Here is a 13,483-nt window from a genome sequence, read left to right as displayed (position 1 = left end):
TTCAACTTGATCACCTTTGTCTATCAGTTGGAATCTTTCATGACTTACATCTAATATGAGTACTTCAGCATGGGACTTCAATCTCACCCATCTTATATGCATGTGCCTGTCCTCCCAATTCCTTTTCTCATTCCCTGCCTTCATCTGGATGGATTATTTTTATTTAATCAGACAAAGCATTCTGAGGGGATATATGTACGTAGAGGGATGCCAAAAATCCCTCGATGGGCAGCCAAACACCACAAGCGCCCTGGGCAGAGGTCTGTGCACAACAGTGAGGCCTGGGTGCTTCTCACAGTGATGCAGGGAGGAATATGCCAACGTGGAGAGAAGTCTAAACAATGATGAGTGGCACTGCTTTTGTCCCCCTTAGTGGGTTTCCATGGGGGTCACTGTGAAGGTATTCAGTGTTTTCTCCCTTGGTTCAGTAAGGTCCTCCACCGCTTTATCAGAACCCTTTGCAGGCCTTCTCAGGGTCTGTCCCCCAAGTCTCAGGAATCAGTAGAGAAAGACGTTGATGTTTCTTTACCACTGAGGTTTGTCATGTCCCAGAGACCCCTGGGGTCCAGCCCAAATGTTGGGGCACTCATCTGTGATGTGGCCTCTGTTCTTGAGAGCCAGGGCTACACACTAAGGAAGTTTTCTTCAGTTCCTCAATTTCTTTCTTTTTTTTTTTTGTAATGTGTATTTGGTGGCAGTTAGAAGAATAAATTAGTTTCCCATCCGACAGTTTGTACAAACAGGGTCCATGACGGGGACTGCCTTCCCCCAGAGTGTCAGTACTCTCCTCACTTCTGCTCTGGGCACCCCACTTCTGTTGGTCTGTATTTTCTGTCCCTCCCTTCCAGCTTTCTCATCTTTGCTTTTTAGGGAAATGTGTCCTCGTGATCTCATGCAATAAGCTGTTCTAAGGAATACATTTCTCCAGGGTGTTATCTTATGGCCTCTCCTCCTGTTTGGCTCAAATGTGGTCCCCTGGAATGGCTTCAGTTCCGGTCAGAATGGCGTCTTCGGGCCACAGTCTTGGGGGTTCCTTCAGTCTCTTGTCAGAAAAGTAGTTCTGGTTGTTTTAGCGAATTTTATTTACTTTTCGGCTTGACATTTTCCTCCCACACTACCCAGGGCCAGTGGAGCCCAGTCACAGTGGAAGGTAGTGGTAGCCAGGCACCCTCTGGTTCTTCTAGCCTTGGGTAATGGAGGCTGTGTGTGGTCATGTGGTCCATTAGTCCCAGGATCAGGTACTCCCTGGGACTCTCTTGAGTCTTTGTTTTCCTTCACCTTTTTTCCAACAGGAGGAGACCAATTAGTATCCGAGGGGGCTTCAAAATGTTTATGGAAAAATTGCATTACCTTTTCATTCAATTGCTCCACTAACCTTTTGAAGCCTCCCTGTATCTTAGATGGCCAGACACACACTTTGGAGACCCAGATGCTACCCCCCAGACTAGAATATGGAACACTCTGTTGTGCCAATTGACACAGGTGCCCACTCTGCTCCAGGTGTGCCCTATTGTCTGTGGTAATGAGTGCACACAACCTGCAATTATGGATGTACACCGATCCTTAACCAACCCTCTATCTGCATGTAGGTGGCTCCCTTATACCCTCTCACATCTCTTTAGCATGCCTTCATCCATATGTGAATTACTGCATGTTAAGTACTATTGTTGTGAGGCTGTCCATTGCAAAAAAAAAAAAAAGGGGGGGGGGGATAAGGAGGGCGGGTGGAGATACCACCTGACCGCCGAACTTCACAAGGGGGAAGGAGAATCAAACTTCACATCCACCAATGGCCGGTTCCTATGAGGCAGGGGTCAGACACGCCTACACCCTCCAGCCTTACCATTCGTGACACCAGCTGTCCCTCCCACTGCATTGGACTTCTCAGTTGGGATCAATAATTCATTGCCATGGCCACAGACCTTCCAGCTCACACTCAAATTAGGGAAGCTAACAGGTTACAGTTCAGGATCAGAAGTACTCAGGACACAGTTCTTTGATCAGGATAGCATCAGTCTGGCCTTTCCATCAATGTTATGAAGCTCTTTAGCACTGCTGGAAATTGCTCAAAGGGTCCTCCACTCCACCATAAGCATCACTCCAAAGGCTCTCAGCTCTAGCTACAGGAGTCACAGCAAACCTAACTTCCCTCATTAAGTGCTAGAGGCAGCCCACTACAAAAATACCGCATACACTCGTGTATAAGCCAAGTTTTCCAGCATATTTTTAATGCAGGTTTTGTGGTATAATTAGGTGCCTCGGCTGATATTCAGTTCGGCTTACACTCAGGTATATACGGTAAGCTTCCTGGTTTGGGGGACTCAGTTTTACTTCAAGGGCCTCCTGGCTCTGGCTCTCGGTTCTGCTGCTGCCACTCCTCTGCCGCTTATCTGGAGTCACCTGTTTCTGTCCCTGGATCAAGGAGGGTCAAAGCAGGGATCTCGGCATCCAAAGGACACATTCCACTCCTGCCTCTTCTTTCTCGATGGTAATGGGATTCTGCCTTCTGCTGCCAGCAGGGTGGCAATGAGCTATCACTCTAGATCTACTAAAACGGCTAAGAGCTACAGCACTCACTGCACCAAGTCCCCCCTTCTGCCCCACTCCAGACTCCATTCCTGGCTTGTCATTCTTGATGGTCGTGAGCATCTCCCATTCTGCAGAGATAGCTCATTATATACCCAGCAGTATGGTGAACTTGGCCGACCCACACATTAGAGCGCCAAATTTTTACAAACACGAAACTGTTAACAGTCATTCACAACTGAATCCTATCATCCTATCAGCATCCTCCCCTGCCTTTTCTTACCCAGACCCATCAAAAGAAGCGGAAATACACCCAATCTGCACAGCCCAGCCCAGAGACTGTGGCTAGGAGATCTATCGAAGGTAATTCACTGCATTACAGCTACATTGTAACTACATTGTAGCTACCCTAGCCAGCTGCTAGCAGTGGATTCCAACCCCAGGGCAGAGTAGAACTGCTATCTAGGATTTGGGAATCCCTGCTATCTAGGATTTGCGAATCCCTGAGTCTGTTGTGCACAGGGTCGTTATGGGTCGGATCTGACTTGATGGCATTTAACAACAACAGTGTTCCCCGCTGTGCATGTGCCATTTGTTTATCCTCCATCCACTGAGGGGAACTTAGGTTGTTGCCGCTGCCTTTTTGCTACTGCAAGTAATGTGGCCATGAACACGGGCATGCATACGTCTACATGTGTGACGGCTCTTATTTCTCGAGGGTATATGCCTATGAGCAGATTGCTGGGCCATGCTATTCCCACCAGCAGTGTACGCAAGGTCCAATTTCCCCAATAACCTTGCCAACATTTGTTATTTTCCGGTTTAGTTAGCTTGTTTGCCATTATTAGCTGGGTGCTATCTCTTTGTAACTTCGACTTGCATCTTCTGATGATGAAGGATCAGCATTCCTTCATTTGTCCTGAGTGGCCTACATAGCTTCCTTGGGGAGATGTCTGTTCAGTTCCTTGGCCCACTTCTTTTTCTTGGCCCCTTTTTAAAGTGGACAGTCGCTTGGCTGTTGAGTTTTGCTGTAATTTTTCAGAGATTAGACTCATGTTGGATGAGTCACGGTCACTTTCCCCCAGTCCACAAGAAGTCCTCTCCCTCACTCGTTGGAGAAGTCTTTTTGGTGAGCCTATTATTTCACTTTCAGGAGGCCCCCTCGCCTGCTGCTGTCTGCATTTGTAGTTCTGTTTGCTCTTCTATCTGTGCCATGCCTTAAGGTCTCTAGCATTGTCCCTAGTTCCTTCTCCGTGACTTTTCTATTTTAGGTTTTACATTTAGGTCTTTGCTTCATTTTGAGTTGTTTTTTTTTTATATGGTGTGAGGTATGGGTCCTGTGTAGACCGGTTATGTTTTCATTATTTCTCCCAATTGAGATTTAAATAGTCGTGTTGGGTTTATCCTACAAATGATGCCAGATCCTTAACTTATTATGGTCGAGCATAAAATAGTACTCTGCTGTATCTTCACAGCCACCCACGGGCAGCAGTACAGCTCGGCTCCAATGACCGGCTCCTGAGGACGTACGTGTATGTGTTTGATAATTACACGAGGAGATTAGTTCGTTATACTGCTGCTCTTCATGCTCTCATGCGTCTCCACGCTTCTCTCTGGGATCACTTGCCTACAGTCTGAAGAGCAACCCTTCGTCACTTTTGAGTGTGGTTGCAATTGACCCTTTGTGGAGCTATCTCTACTTCAACCTCCTTCTTTAAAGACCTTCCCACTGAACTCGCTGGGTGGGGAATTCTAGATTGGCAGTTATTTTCACTCAGCCTCACCATGCCCACCAGGAAAGCTCTGTAGGCTCAACTACCCCCAGGCATCTGCCTCTGGAGGAGGACTTAGACCAGAAACTGCATCAGACACTGCCACAGTGTTGGCACAGGAAGCAGTGAGGTGTGAGGGCACAACCCACACCAGGCTGGGCACAGCTCATGTCTCTGTCCCACACGAGACCTGCTCTCTCTTTTTTGTTGTCTTTTACAATTTACTTGGTGGTGGTAATGGTTTGAAAACACATGGCCAAGCCAACACACACCAATTCCACAGTTTCTGCAGGTACAAATCAGTGTGAGCAGCGGCAGCCTTTGAGTCGTGCGACCATGCCCAGCCTTCTTTTCTGAGCTGTTCTTTCTCCAGAACCAAACACTCACTGCTCCCCAGGCTCCTGGTGTTCTAACTGCTGTTTTAATCTAATGTTCTGATTGCCGTTGTTGCTTTGATAGCCCATAAAGATAGAGCTTAGGAAAGCACATGGCTCAGGGCTGACATTCTTTACTAGTTAAAACAAACTACGGTTAGGTTTTAAGAAGATTTCATTGGGTACTCTTGGGCTAAGGCTGAAACATTATGGGGGGAAAATCATTTTTCTTGGGGTGGTGGTGGATAATGTATTTGGTAACAACTCCACAGACGTAGTTTCCAGGGTTTCTGGGAGCAACACGTTCAATCAAAGGGCTCACTGTGCTCAAGAAAGCCCAGATAATAGCTTTTATCAGGTGCAGAGCCCTCAGCAGGGCGGGCACTGCCAGTGAGGGATCCTGGCTGTCATTAGGAAAACGACTGGTGACATAGCTGACAGTCTTCTGGCTAATTTATTGTACAGTGAACCAAGCAAAGGAGACGAGAGCTGGCTTTGTTAACCCTTGGCTGTCTGCTCTGTGGAAATACTGATTGTCTTCTGCTTCTCTTGGTTTCTGTGGACATCTCTGTTGTTACTCTCCAAGGCCCCAGATTCCTGGATCTTGGCCCCCAATGCTTCACTGCCCTGTTAGCACTCACTCACTTGCTCGCTCTCCCCACTTTTTTTCTCAATTCCTTAGTTAGCTCATTGGTTCCCACGTTTTCTTGGCCTAACATCCCCTTTTCAGGGGGGAAAAAGAAAGCAGCTATTTAGCACCCTCCTGAAATGATTTTTGCACTACAGTCCAGGATAAAGTGTAGGCATCTGCTTTTGCAGCTACTCCCCCCTCATTGTTCCAGCATCCTCCAGGGGGCAGTGTCACCCACTTTGGGAAACACTGGTTAGATCAAGAGAACGAACATACACCTCAGAAATGGTACCCAATTTGGACTAAGAAGTTAGTCCACAGCTAAAACAAGAGCAGCCCGGGGAAGGAAAAAGCACATTTCCACAGCAAAGCTTTACCTTGGCAATGGACCTGACGGGGGAGTCATTCCATAGTCCTCATATCTCTGGAAGAAAAGAAGATTAATATTTAATATTGATTTGAAAGTGACAACAGCAAAATGGCAAGGTTGGGTTAGTAGGATCAGCTTTCCAGAGAGTTATTTTCTCATAAAACAAAATGAGCATGCAAGCCGGACAGTCTGTCATCGAGTAATACTAGAAGTTTCAGCTGAAAACACAAATTCATACAACTAATTTCTATACCTTCCTATCTTTTGTGTAATGTAACTGAGAGCATGAATGGTAGACAGGCTTTCCTGCCTCCTCCGGCCTGCAGCCTCGGGGGTCTCTGCTAACAGGCAAGGCCTGGGTGGCTACTATGACTCTGAGTGATGCTGCCAGCAGGCCCATAATGGCCACAAGACCTAGTGAGTATCCCGCAGTGAATCAGGTCTTCATGTTCAAGAGCCTTAACTATGCAAATGTGGCACCATGCTGAAGCAAAGACACCATCAAGGTGAAGTGAGCACCCTCCCTCACTGAAGTTTTTCTGTTTCCAAAGAATCGAGCTCTACCTACTTCCTGCCCTGTCCCACAAGGTGTCCCCATATCCATCAACCAGCTCTTCTGACAGGAGCTAACCTGAGTGAGTTTCTGTTCCCTAGTTGTGAAACAATATGGCACAAGACTTAAATCCGTGTATTCTCCCCCAAACACACAAGGGATTCCTAGTTCAGCATTTCTTTTCAGTGACCCGGAATCATGACCTTGGCCTCAGACATGCCAGCAGAACATCCACCTAGACATAGGTGGATACCATCCAGCTCCACCTGGGTTGGACCCATTGGGTGTCTGGAAGGAGGGGTTCCCAGTTAAGATTGAAGCCATCCTTGTTTCTGGGCCTGCTCTGATACCAGACCAATGTTTTCACAGCTGTCTGTGGACCAGCTGTTCCAAAGAAGAAAGACGAAGGTGTCCACGCCCATCAAGAGTTAGGGTCTCAGAAAGCCTATACAGGGTCATCATCACTGAGTGGAATCAACTCGGTGGCAGCAGGTTTGGTTTGGGTCTGGGGATGCGATGAAGCAGTCCTTTGTGGGTGTGTCAACCCCGACCCACAAGGACACTCAAGAACAGGATTCACCACCTTAGTTTCGAAGATGAAACGGACCCAGGGGGGTTAATTTTCTCCCCCTGAGCCTGCTCTGCCCCACTCCAATGCCCACAGCAGGCGTGCCCCTGTGAACCCAGCTCCACTGTTTGAGAGGAAAAATACAGGCTTTGGAGTTACACGCTGGCCATGCTCCTTAGCATCCTGGGCTGACATCCTTATGCCAAGGAGGAAACAGGAGTCTCTCCTCAGAGTCCTGACAGGTTTACTAGGTAGATAGGAAACCAGTCTCCGGTTACCTCACCTTCTGGCCTGCTGGCCTCGGCAGAGCTGAGCTTTGTCAGGGAAGGGAAGTGAGCAGATGGGAACAGGGCGTAGAAGGAAGAGGCCTTTGGGAACCTTTCCCCAGAAGAGAAATCTGAGACTGGATAAAGATTATCCACGATGGCCTGTGCTTTCTGTACAGGTGGGGTTATGGAAACGCATTCATATGCAAACTAAATCTAACCAAGCACACACAATCGAGGCTTCGGGCTTTACCCATGAAGGTCTGACCAGGGCCTTGGAGGCACAGTGGTTTGCCTGAAACGCCCCCAGTTCTGGCCCACCAGCTGCTCCAGGCATCTGCTCCTGTAAGGACACGGAGAGGGGTGACTCTACCCTGTCCTACAGGGTGGCGAGGTGTTGGTTGGCTCGATGGCAGTGTGTTTAGTAAGGGACATGAGTCACTGAGAGGAGGAAAAGTTGGGTCTGTGGCCACGCAGAAGGTCAGCCGTTTGGATCTGCCTCAGAGGCACCACACAAGAAAGGTCTGGTGATCTAGTTCAAAAAATTACAGCCAACAAACCACCAGATGGGATACGATTCCACTCTCAGACGCAGGGGTCACCGCGAGTCTGAGCTAACTTGAGGACGAGTTTGGTTTTGTGACTGTGTTTGAGTAAAGCATCACCTAAAGCAGAACATGGAGAACTAGCTGACCACCTCTTTTTGAGTTACTCCTTTTCTACAGATTAAGCACTGTCGTGAAGTGCAACTATTTACCGAGGGATCATTTTCCCATTTCTCTGTGACTCCAACTACACTAATCAGTTGGGTGCTGCTGCTGTTGTTGTTGTTGTTGTTAGATGCCAGAGACTTGGTTCGGACACATTGTGACCCTAGGTACAACAGAAAGGAACAATGTCCAGCCCTGCCCCATTGTCACAAGTGTCCCTGTGCTTGAGCCCACGGTTGCAGCCACCGTGTCCATCCATTTCCTCGAGGGGTTTCCTCTCTTTTGCTGCCCTTCCACTTTACGATGCACAATGTCCTCCTCTAGGGACTGGTCTCTCCTGACAACAGGTCCAAAGTATGTAAGACAAAGTCTTGCCATCCTTGCCTCGAAGAAGCGCTCTGGCAAAACTTCTTCCAAGACAGACCTGTTTGTCCTTCTGGCATTCCACGGTAGCCTCCATGTTCTTCTCCAGCACAATTCAGATACATCAATTCTTGTGTGGTCTTCCTTATTTTCACGTGCATGTGAGGTGGTGGAGAATACCATGGCTTGGTCAGGTGCACCTTAATCCTCCAAGTAACATCCTTGCTTTTCAATCTTCTAAAGAGGTCCTGTACAGCAGGTACACCTAATGCAATGCACCCTTTGATTTCTTAAACTGCTGCTTCCACCATTGATTTTGGATCCAAGCAAGACAAAATCCTTAACAAAGTCAACCTTCCCTCCATTTGTCATGATGTTTGTTACCTACGGGTCCAGTCGTGAGGATCCTGACCTTCTTTATGCTGGTTTAGTTGGATGGGACTGTGCAAACAAGGTGTAAAAGGCTCTGAGGAGGGGACTGGTCAGCTTTGCCATTCCTCTGAGTATAAGAGAACCATGCCAGAATCAGAAACAGAGAGGATTCCGGGTCCATCACCAGCTGAAAATCTGTGAGGTCCCCGTCTGAGGCAGCAGAGCAGAGGCCGCGGCACAGAGACCATGAGGCAGAGCCCAGGAGCCACACTGCGGAGACCAGGCAGTGCTAAGACAGAACAGCAGGGTGGCTGCCTGGCCCACAAAGGCAGAGGACAAGGGACTGCATGACCAAGAAGCTGAGAGCCAGAGAGAGGCCTAGCTGCTGCCTGAGAAGAGGTGCTGCTGTGGACCAGAGTGCATCCTTACCATTTATCGACCCTGACTTATGGTAACCCGTCAACCACCCTAACAGACCCCGTAATTGTGCGTACAGTCTGAGTTGTGTGGCCATTACAGCACCCTGTGGAGCCCAGCAGAGAAGTGGAGTGCCGTGGGAGAATAGCTGGTGTCAGAAGAACGTCAAGGAAGGATGGAGGGTGGAGGCATGCCTGACCTCTGCCTTGTGCAGCAGACCTTGGGCTGGTGTGGGGCTGGATTTCCTGTCTCCCTGTGGAAGCCGGGGTAGCTCAGCGCTGGCCCCCACGCCGGTTCCTTGGTGACCCAGGGAGAAGACAAGAAGAATCACAAAGAGAAAAGCAGGCACTTGCTTTCAACGGGTCACCGTTACGAAAGCTTCGGGGCAGAATGCAACTGTAAGGACTGGGTCAGCTACACCCAGGAAAAGCCCTTCTTAGGGCACCCGTCTTCCCAGTCAATCCAGAACTCGGGGCAGCAGAGAGCGAAGGGCAAACCAGGTGGCTGCTGGGGCCTCGAAGTCGGCCTGCAGGGAAGCTGCCAGACAGGAAGTTCTACTCCTGAGCATACCCACTCCTGAGCAGCCTGCCCCACAGAGGTGGCCTCTCCTCCAGGAAGTGCCCGACTCACGGACATCCGTGAGCAGGCCAAGGAGAACATGCGTGTCAACAAATGCTGAACAGCAGCTCACATGGTAGCAAGGGCACCTGCGTTCCTGTCCTCAGAGGAGGCAGATCAGGGTGACAGGTTCCTCCCAGCCACAAGCAGTTAGCTTTGCAATCAGCTCTCAAGCAGGTGAGATCGCTGCAGAAAGGGCCAGAAAGAAATGAGGGTGCTGCTCTTCCACAGGCAAAGATGTGACCGTGCCCATCACACCAAAGGCACGGCACGCACAAAGGCTGCCTCACAAGGCCGCTTGCCCACAGGTGAACCACTAGAACGTGGTGCTCCTGGAAACCTCAGTCCGATTTGAGCGTGAGGCTAAGTAAGAGGGCCGTGGTCGTGTGTGTCAGCTGGCTTCAAACTCATAGCAGCCCTCTAGGACAGAGCAAAATGGCTCACGGGTTCCCCAGGCTGGCATCCTCACTCAGAGATTCGCCACGTCTTTCTTCCATGGGGCTGCTGGGTGGGGTCACACCGCTGACCAGATTCTGGTGAGCCGTCAGCGCCTGACCACTATGTCACCAGAGCTCCTTGTTCAGGGGCTGGGTTTTCCCACCTTCTCACAGAACCCTCTTCGACACCCGAGAACAGTGTTGTAGTCAACCAGTGACTGCAACAGTGACACATCTGTCCACGGCTCCTGATCCGGTGGCTGGGCCGTCAGCACAGCGAGGAGGCGGAGCCTCAGGAGGGCTCATTCATCGCCGAAGGCTCTTTCCGAAGCAAAACATATGGCCCAGCCAGTCCCCAAATGCAAGGAACAGCAGCAGCTGCAGCAGCAGGCACCCCACTGCACCGCAGTCCGAGCAAAGCCTGCACCTTCTCTAGAGATGAAGCACTGTGGTGACGTCAACTTACTGCCGGATGGCTCTTCGGCCCATTTCTCCATGGCTCCCGCCAAATGCTTGGTGGTGGTGTTGTTAGGTGCCACGAAGTGGGTTCCAACCCAGAGCGACCTTATCTACAACAGAGCAAAGCACTGCCCAGTCTGGCACCACCCTCAGAATTGAGCCTACGCCTGAGCCCGCTGTCGCAGCCACGGTGCCAACTCATCTTGAGAGCCTTCCTCTTTTTAGCTGCCCCTCCATTTTACCGGGCACGATGTCCTTCTCCAGGGACTCAGACTCGCTTCTCCTGACAATATGTCCAAAGAACGGTGAGACCAAGTCTCGCCACCCTGCCTGAAGGAGCATTCTGCTGTCCTGGGTAAAGCCAAAGCAGAGCGAGTTCGTTGCCAGGAGTTCAGAGGGGGGCAGGAAGGAGGGGCAGTTTAGAGAAATTTAATCTGGAATTAGGAGAAAACAGTACTTGTGCTTCTTACGTTTTCTCTTCTTCTCACGTCTCAAGAAGGTGCATCTGATGGGCGAGAATGGCCCGTGGAAAGAAAGAAGAAAAGGGTGGTGACGGCAGATGAAATGCTAAGACGTCCCCTTCACAGGATGGCAATGTGGTCTTCGGAAAGGGCGGTCCCTGCCCGGTGTGGTCCCGGGGGATCCGTCCAACTCTCAGGTGGCCAGCAATCTGGGGTGCTGACCGCCGTGGACACAGCCTGTGCCGCACAGTCCTTGGGACATCAGTGCGGTGTGGTTCAGCGGTTCCTCCAAGGTGCTCACCCTGAGCCACCCGAGCCCCTAGTTCTTCCTCAAAGAAAAGACTAGAGTTGCACAAAAGGGCTGCTTCCCGCACTAAGAAGTCACTTTTTGCCCAGGCTTGCGGGTCACACAGAGACTGCTGGGATCCCGAGCCTGTGGTCCTTCAGGTCTGGAAATGACTCACCCCAGGCCTCGATTTTCAGCCAGACAATAGGGTCATGCTGCGCCAGAATCCATTTGACGGGCAACGCGTTTGGTTTGGTTTGGGGTTAAGAGGCAAGATAACACTGGGGAGGTAACACATACCTTAGAATCATTGACCCCTTAAGATCCAAAGGGCAGCATTCACCCAAGGACAGAGTTCAGAAAGGTCAGGAAAGGAGGAGGAAGGGAAACACAGAGGAGAGAGGAGGTGGGCAAGCACTCGACGACATGCAACAGAAGGTGGACGAATTGCTCAACGGTCAACTCATCTGTTCTGTACACCTTCAAGCAATTCACAACACAAGGTGTGTTTAAAGAGTGCACTTGTTTTTCTGGGTGTCATCAGTGACACCTGAACTCACAGAGGCTCCATGTATCATGGTGAACCGTGCTCCACAAGGTTGAGAATTAGGCTGCCAGGACTTTCTTTGGAGGCTCCTTGGGGCAGACTTGAACCTCCCACCTTTGCTCGCAGCGGCTGAGGGACTTAGCTGTTTGCACCGCCAGGGCTTCCAGGAATCCACTTAGAAGAAGACCCTATAAACTAGCACTTCATCAAGCCTTTGTTCTTATCACATGCGCCCTGGTGCAGCTTCACTCAGCAACACCCCCACCCCCACCCCACCCTCAGCCTTGCCCGGGGAGGACTCACGCTGCACGCGTTGCTGGTCGTCTGGGCCGGGCTGTAGAAGGACCCCCACTGGGCGGCTCTCCTCTCTTCCCGGGAAGGGGTGCTGTTGGTGGGCAGCCCAGCGGGGGGCGCAGGGCCGGGGCCCACAGCACTGGCCGGCTGGCTGCTGGGGGCCACGAGGGCAAAAGCGTCATCCAGGAGGGAATGCATGGTCTGACGGGCCTCCTCGATAGAGGGCCGGGGCGGGACGTACTGCGGGGCCAGGAAGGGGGGGCCGGGGTACCGCCCCAGCTCGGTTGAGGACGGAGTCTGGACTTCCGCCGGGAGGTCGGGATCAGACTAAGGGGACAACAGCAGAGGGAAGAGGAGTCAGGCACAAGTTTCCCCAAACCCTGAGGAACAGAGCGGCTCTGAGCACACCTCACAGACATGGGGGAAAGGAAACAAAAAAGGACATTGTCCAGAAAAATGCAGCCACCTGGGATGCAGTGAGGCGCCGGACACGCGTGTTTTCACCAAGCAGCCACGCAAGGCGTCTCACAGGACAGACACAAAGACAACCTCACAGCTTTCCTTAGACTCGGGCCGCAGAAGGTAAGGCAGTCTGTGGGCGCATCGGTAGAAGACACCACGGACCCAGTGGCGTGCATGGGCACGGTGGTCTTGCAGCTCTGTCAGAACTGTGGGCAGCAGAGGGGAAGCCCCACCCCAAACTCTCAGACTTATCAGCAGCTCCCACTCTGCAGAAAAGAGCACCCCACCATGTAAAACTCAAGAAACTTCCTTGAGAATTCCAACACCGGGGTTCTCTAGACAGGCCTGCTGAGCAGCAGTGAGGACCACCCTGAAGGGGTGGGGCAGGGAAACTGCTGCAAACCGTAGCCCCCCCACCTAACAGCCTCACTCCTGTGGCCCAAGGGGGCTTCACGAGATGAGTAGAAAATCATCTCCGCTCGTCCACAAACATTCTGAAGCCCCCGTACCGCCTGTGCACATGTGACAAATGACCCAGGTGGGGCACAGAATCAGAAACCACAGAGGAGCGCCCAAGTCCTCGAGGTTTGTACAGTCTAGGGGACAAGCACAGCCCTTAAGCAAGGAATGGCCGCCCAGGCAAGCTCTGCGGTAAGTCACCCAGTCTGCCATAAACCCGTAGGGAGTCTCTGTGTACCTGGTGGAAGCACCTTTTTCTAATCGCAGGAGTTCTGTCACCCACGGTGGCCCGGAATTGCCAGGGAACCAGTCACCTGCCTTCTTATTCTCCTCACAGAACCCCCTGCAAGCTTCTCCCAGAAGCAGGTCTCCCCTGCAGGAGGGAAGGCCCTGGACTGCCCTCCGGAGGGTTTCAGTTCACCCTCTTTCCACAGCATTCTGCCGTCAGCTGCTCCCTGTGTCCTGGATTCCTCACGGCCTCCCAGTGGATGGCAAGACCCTGCTCAGTGGGGTCTATGGCCTCAGTCCCAATGCTACC

The 13,483-nt window shown here is 51.2% G+C and overlaps 1 protein-coding gene across 1 annotated transcript in view; it reads right to left on the bottom strand.

The window, feature by feature from the left end:
* KIAA1549 (KIAA1549 ortholog) overlaps positions 1-13,483 on the bottom strand; it is a 66,084-nt gene that overhangs the window by 6,827 nt on the left and 45,774 nt on the right. Inside the window, exons 13-15 of the mRNA XM_030885270.2 lie at positions 12,649-12,692; positions 12,034-12,351; positions 5,681-5,727 (exon numbers count right to left, since the gene is read on the bottom strand). Of these exons, the coding sequence (XP_030741130.2) occupies positions 5,681-5,727; positions 12,034-12,351; positions 12,649-12,692 (409 nt within the window). The remainder of the gene's footprint in view (positions 1-5,680; positions 5,728-12,033; positions 12,352-12,648; positions 12,693-13,483) is intronic.

Source organism: Echinops telfairi, unplaced genomic scaffold (assembly GCF_000313985.2).
Source record: "Echinops telfairi isolate 266 unplaced genomic scaffold, ASM31398v2 ScPeMD7_23;HRSCAF=83, whole genome shotgun sequence".
In the NCBI taxonomy this organism is placed as follows: Eukaryota; Metazoa; Chordata; class Mammalia; order Afrosoricida; family Tenrecidae; genus Echinops; species Echinops telfairi.
This window is presented reverse-complemented; position numbering and strand designations above follow the sequence as displayed.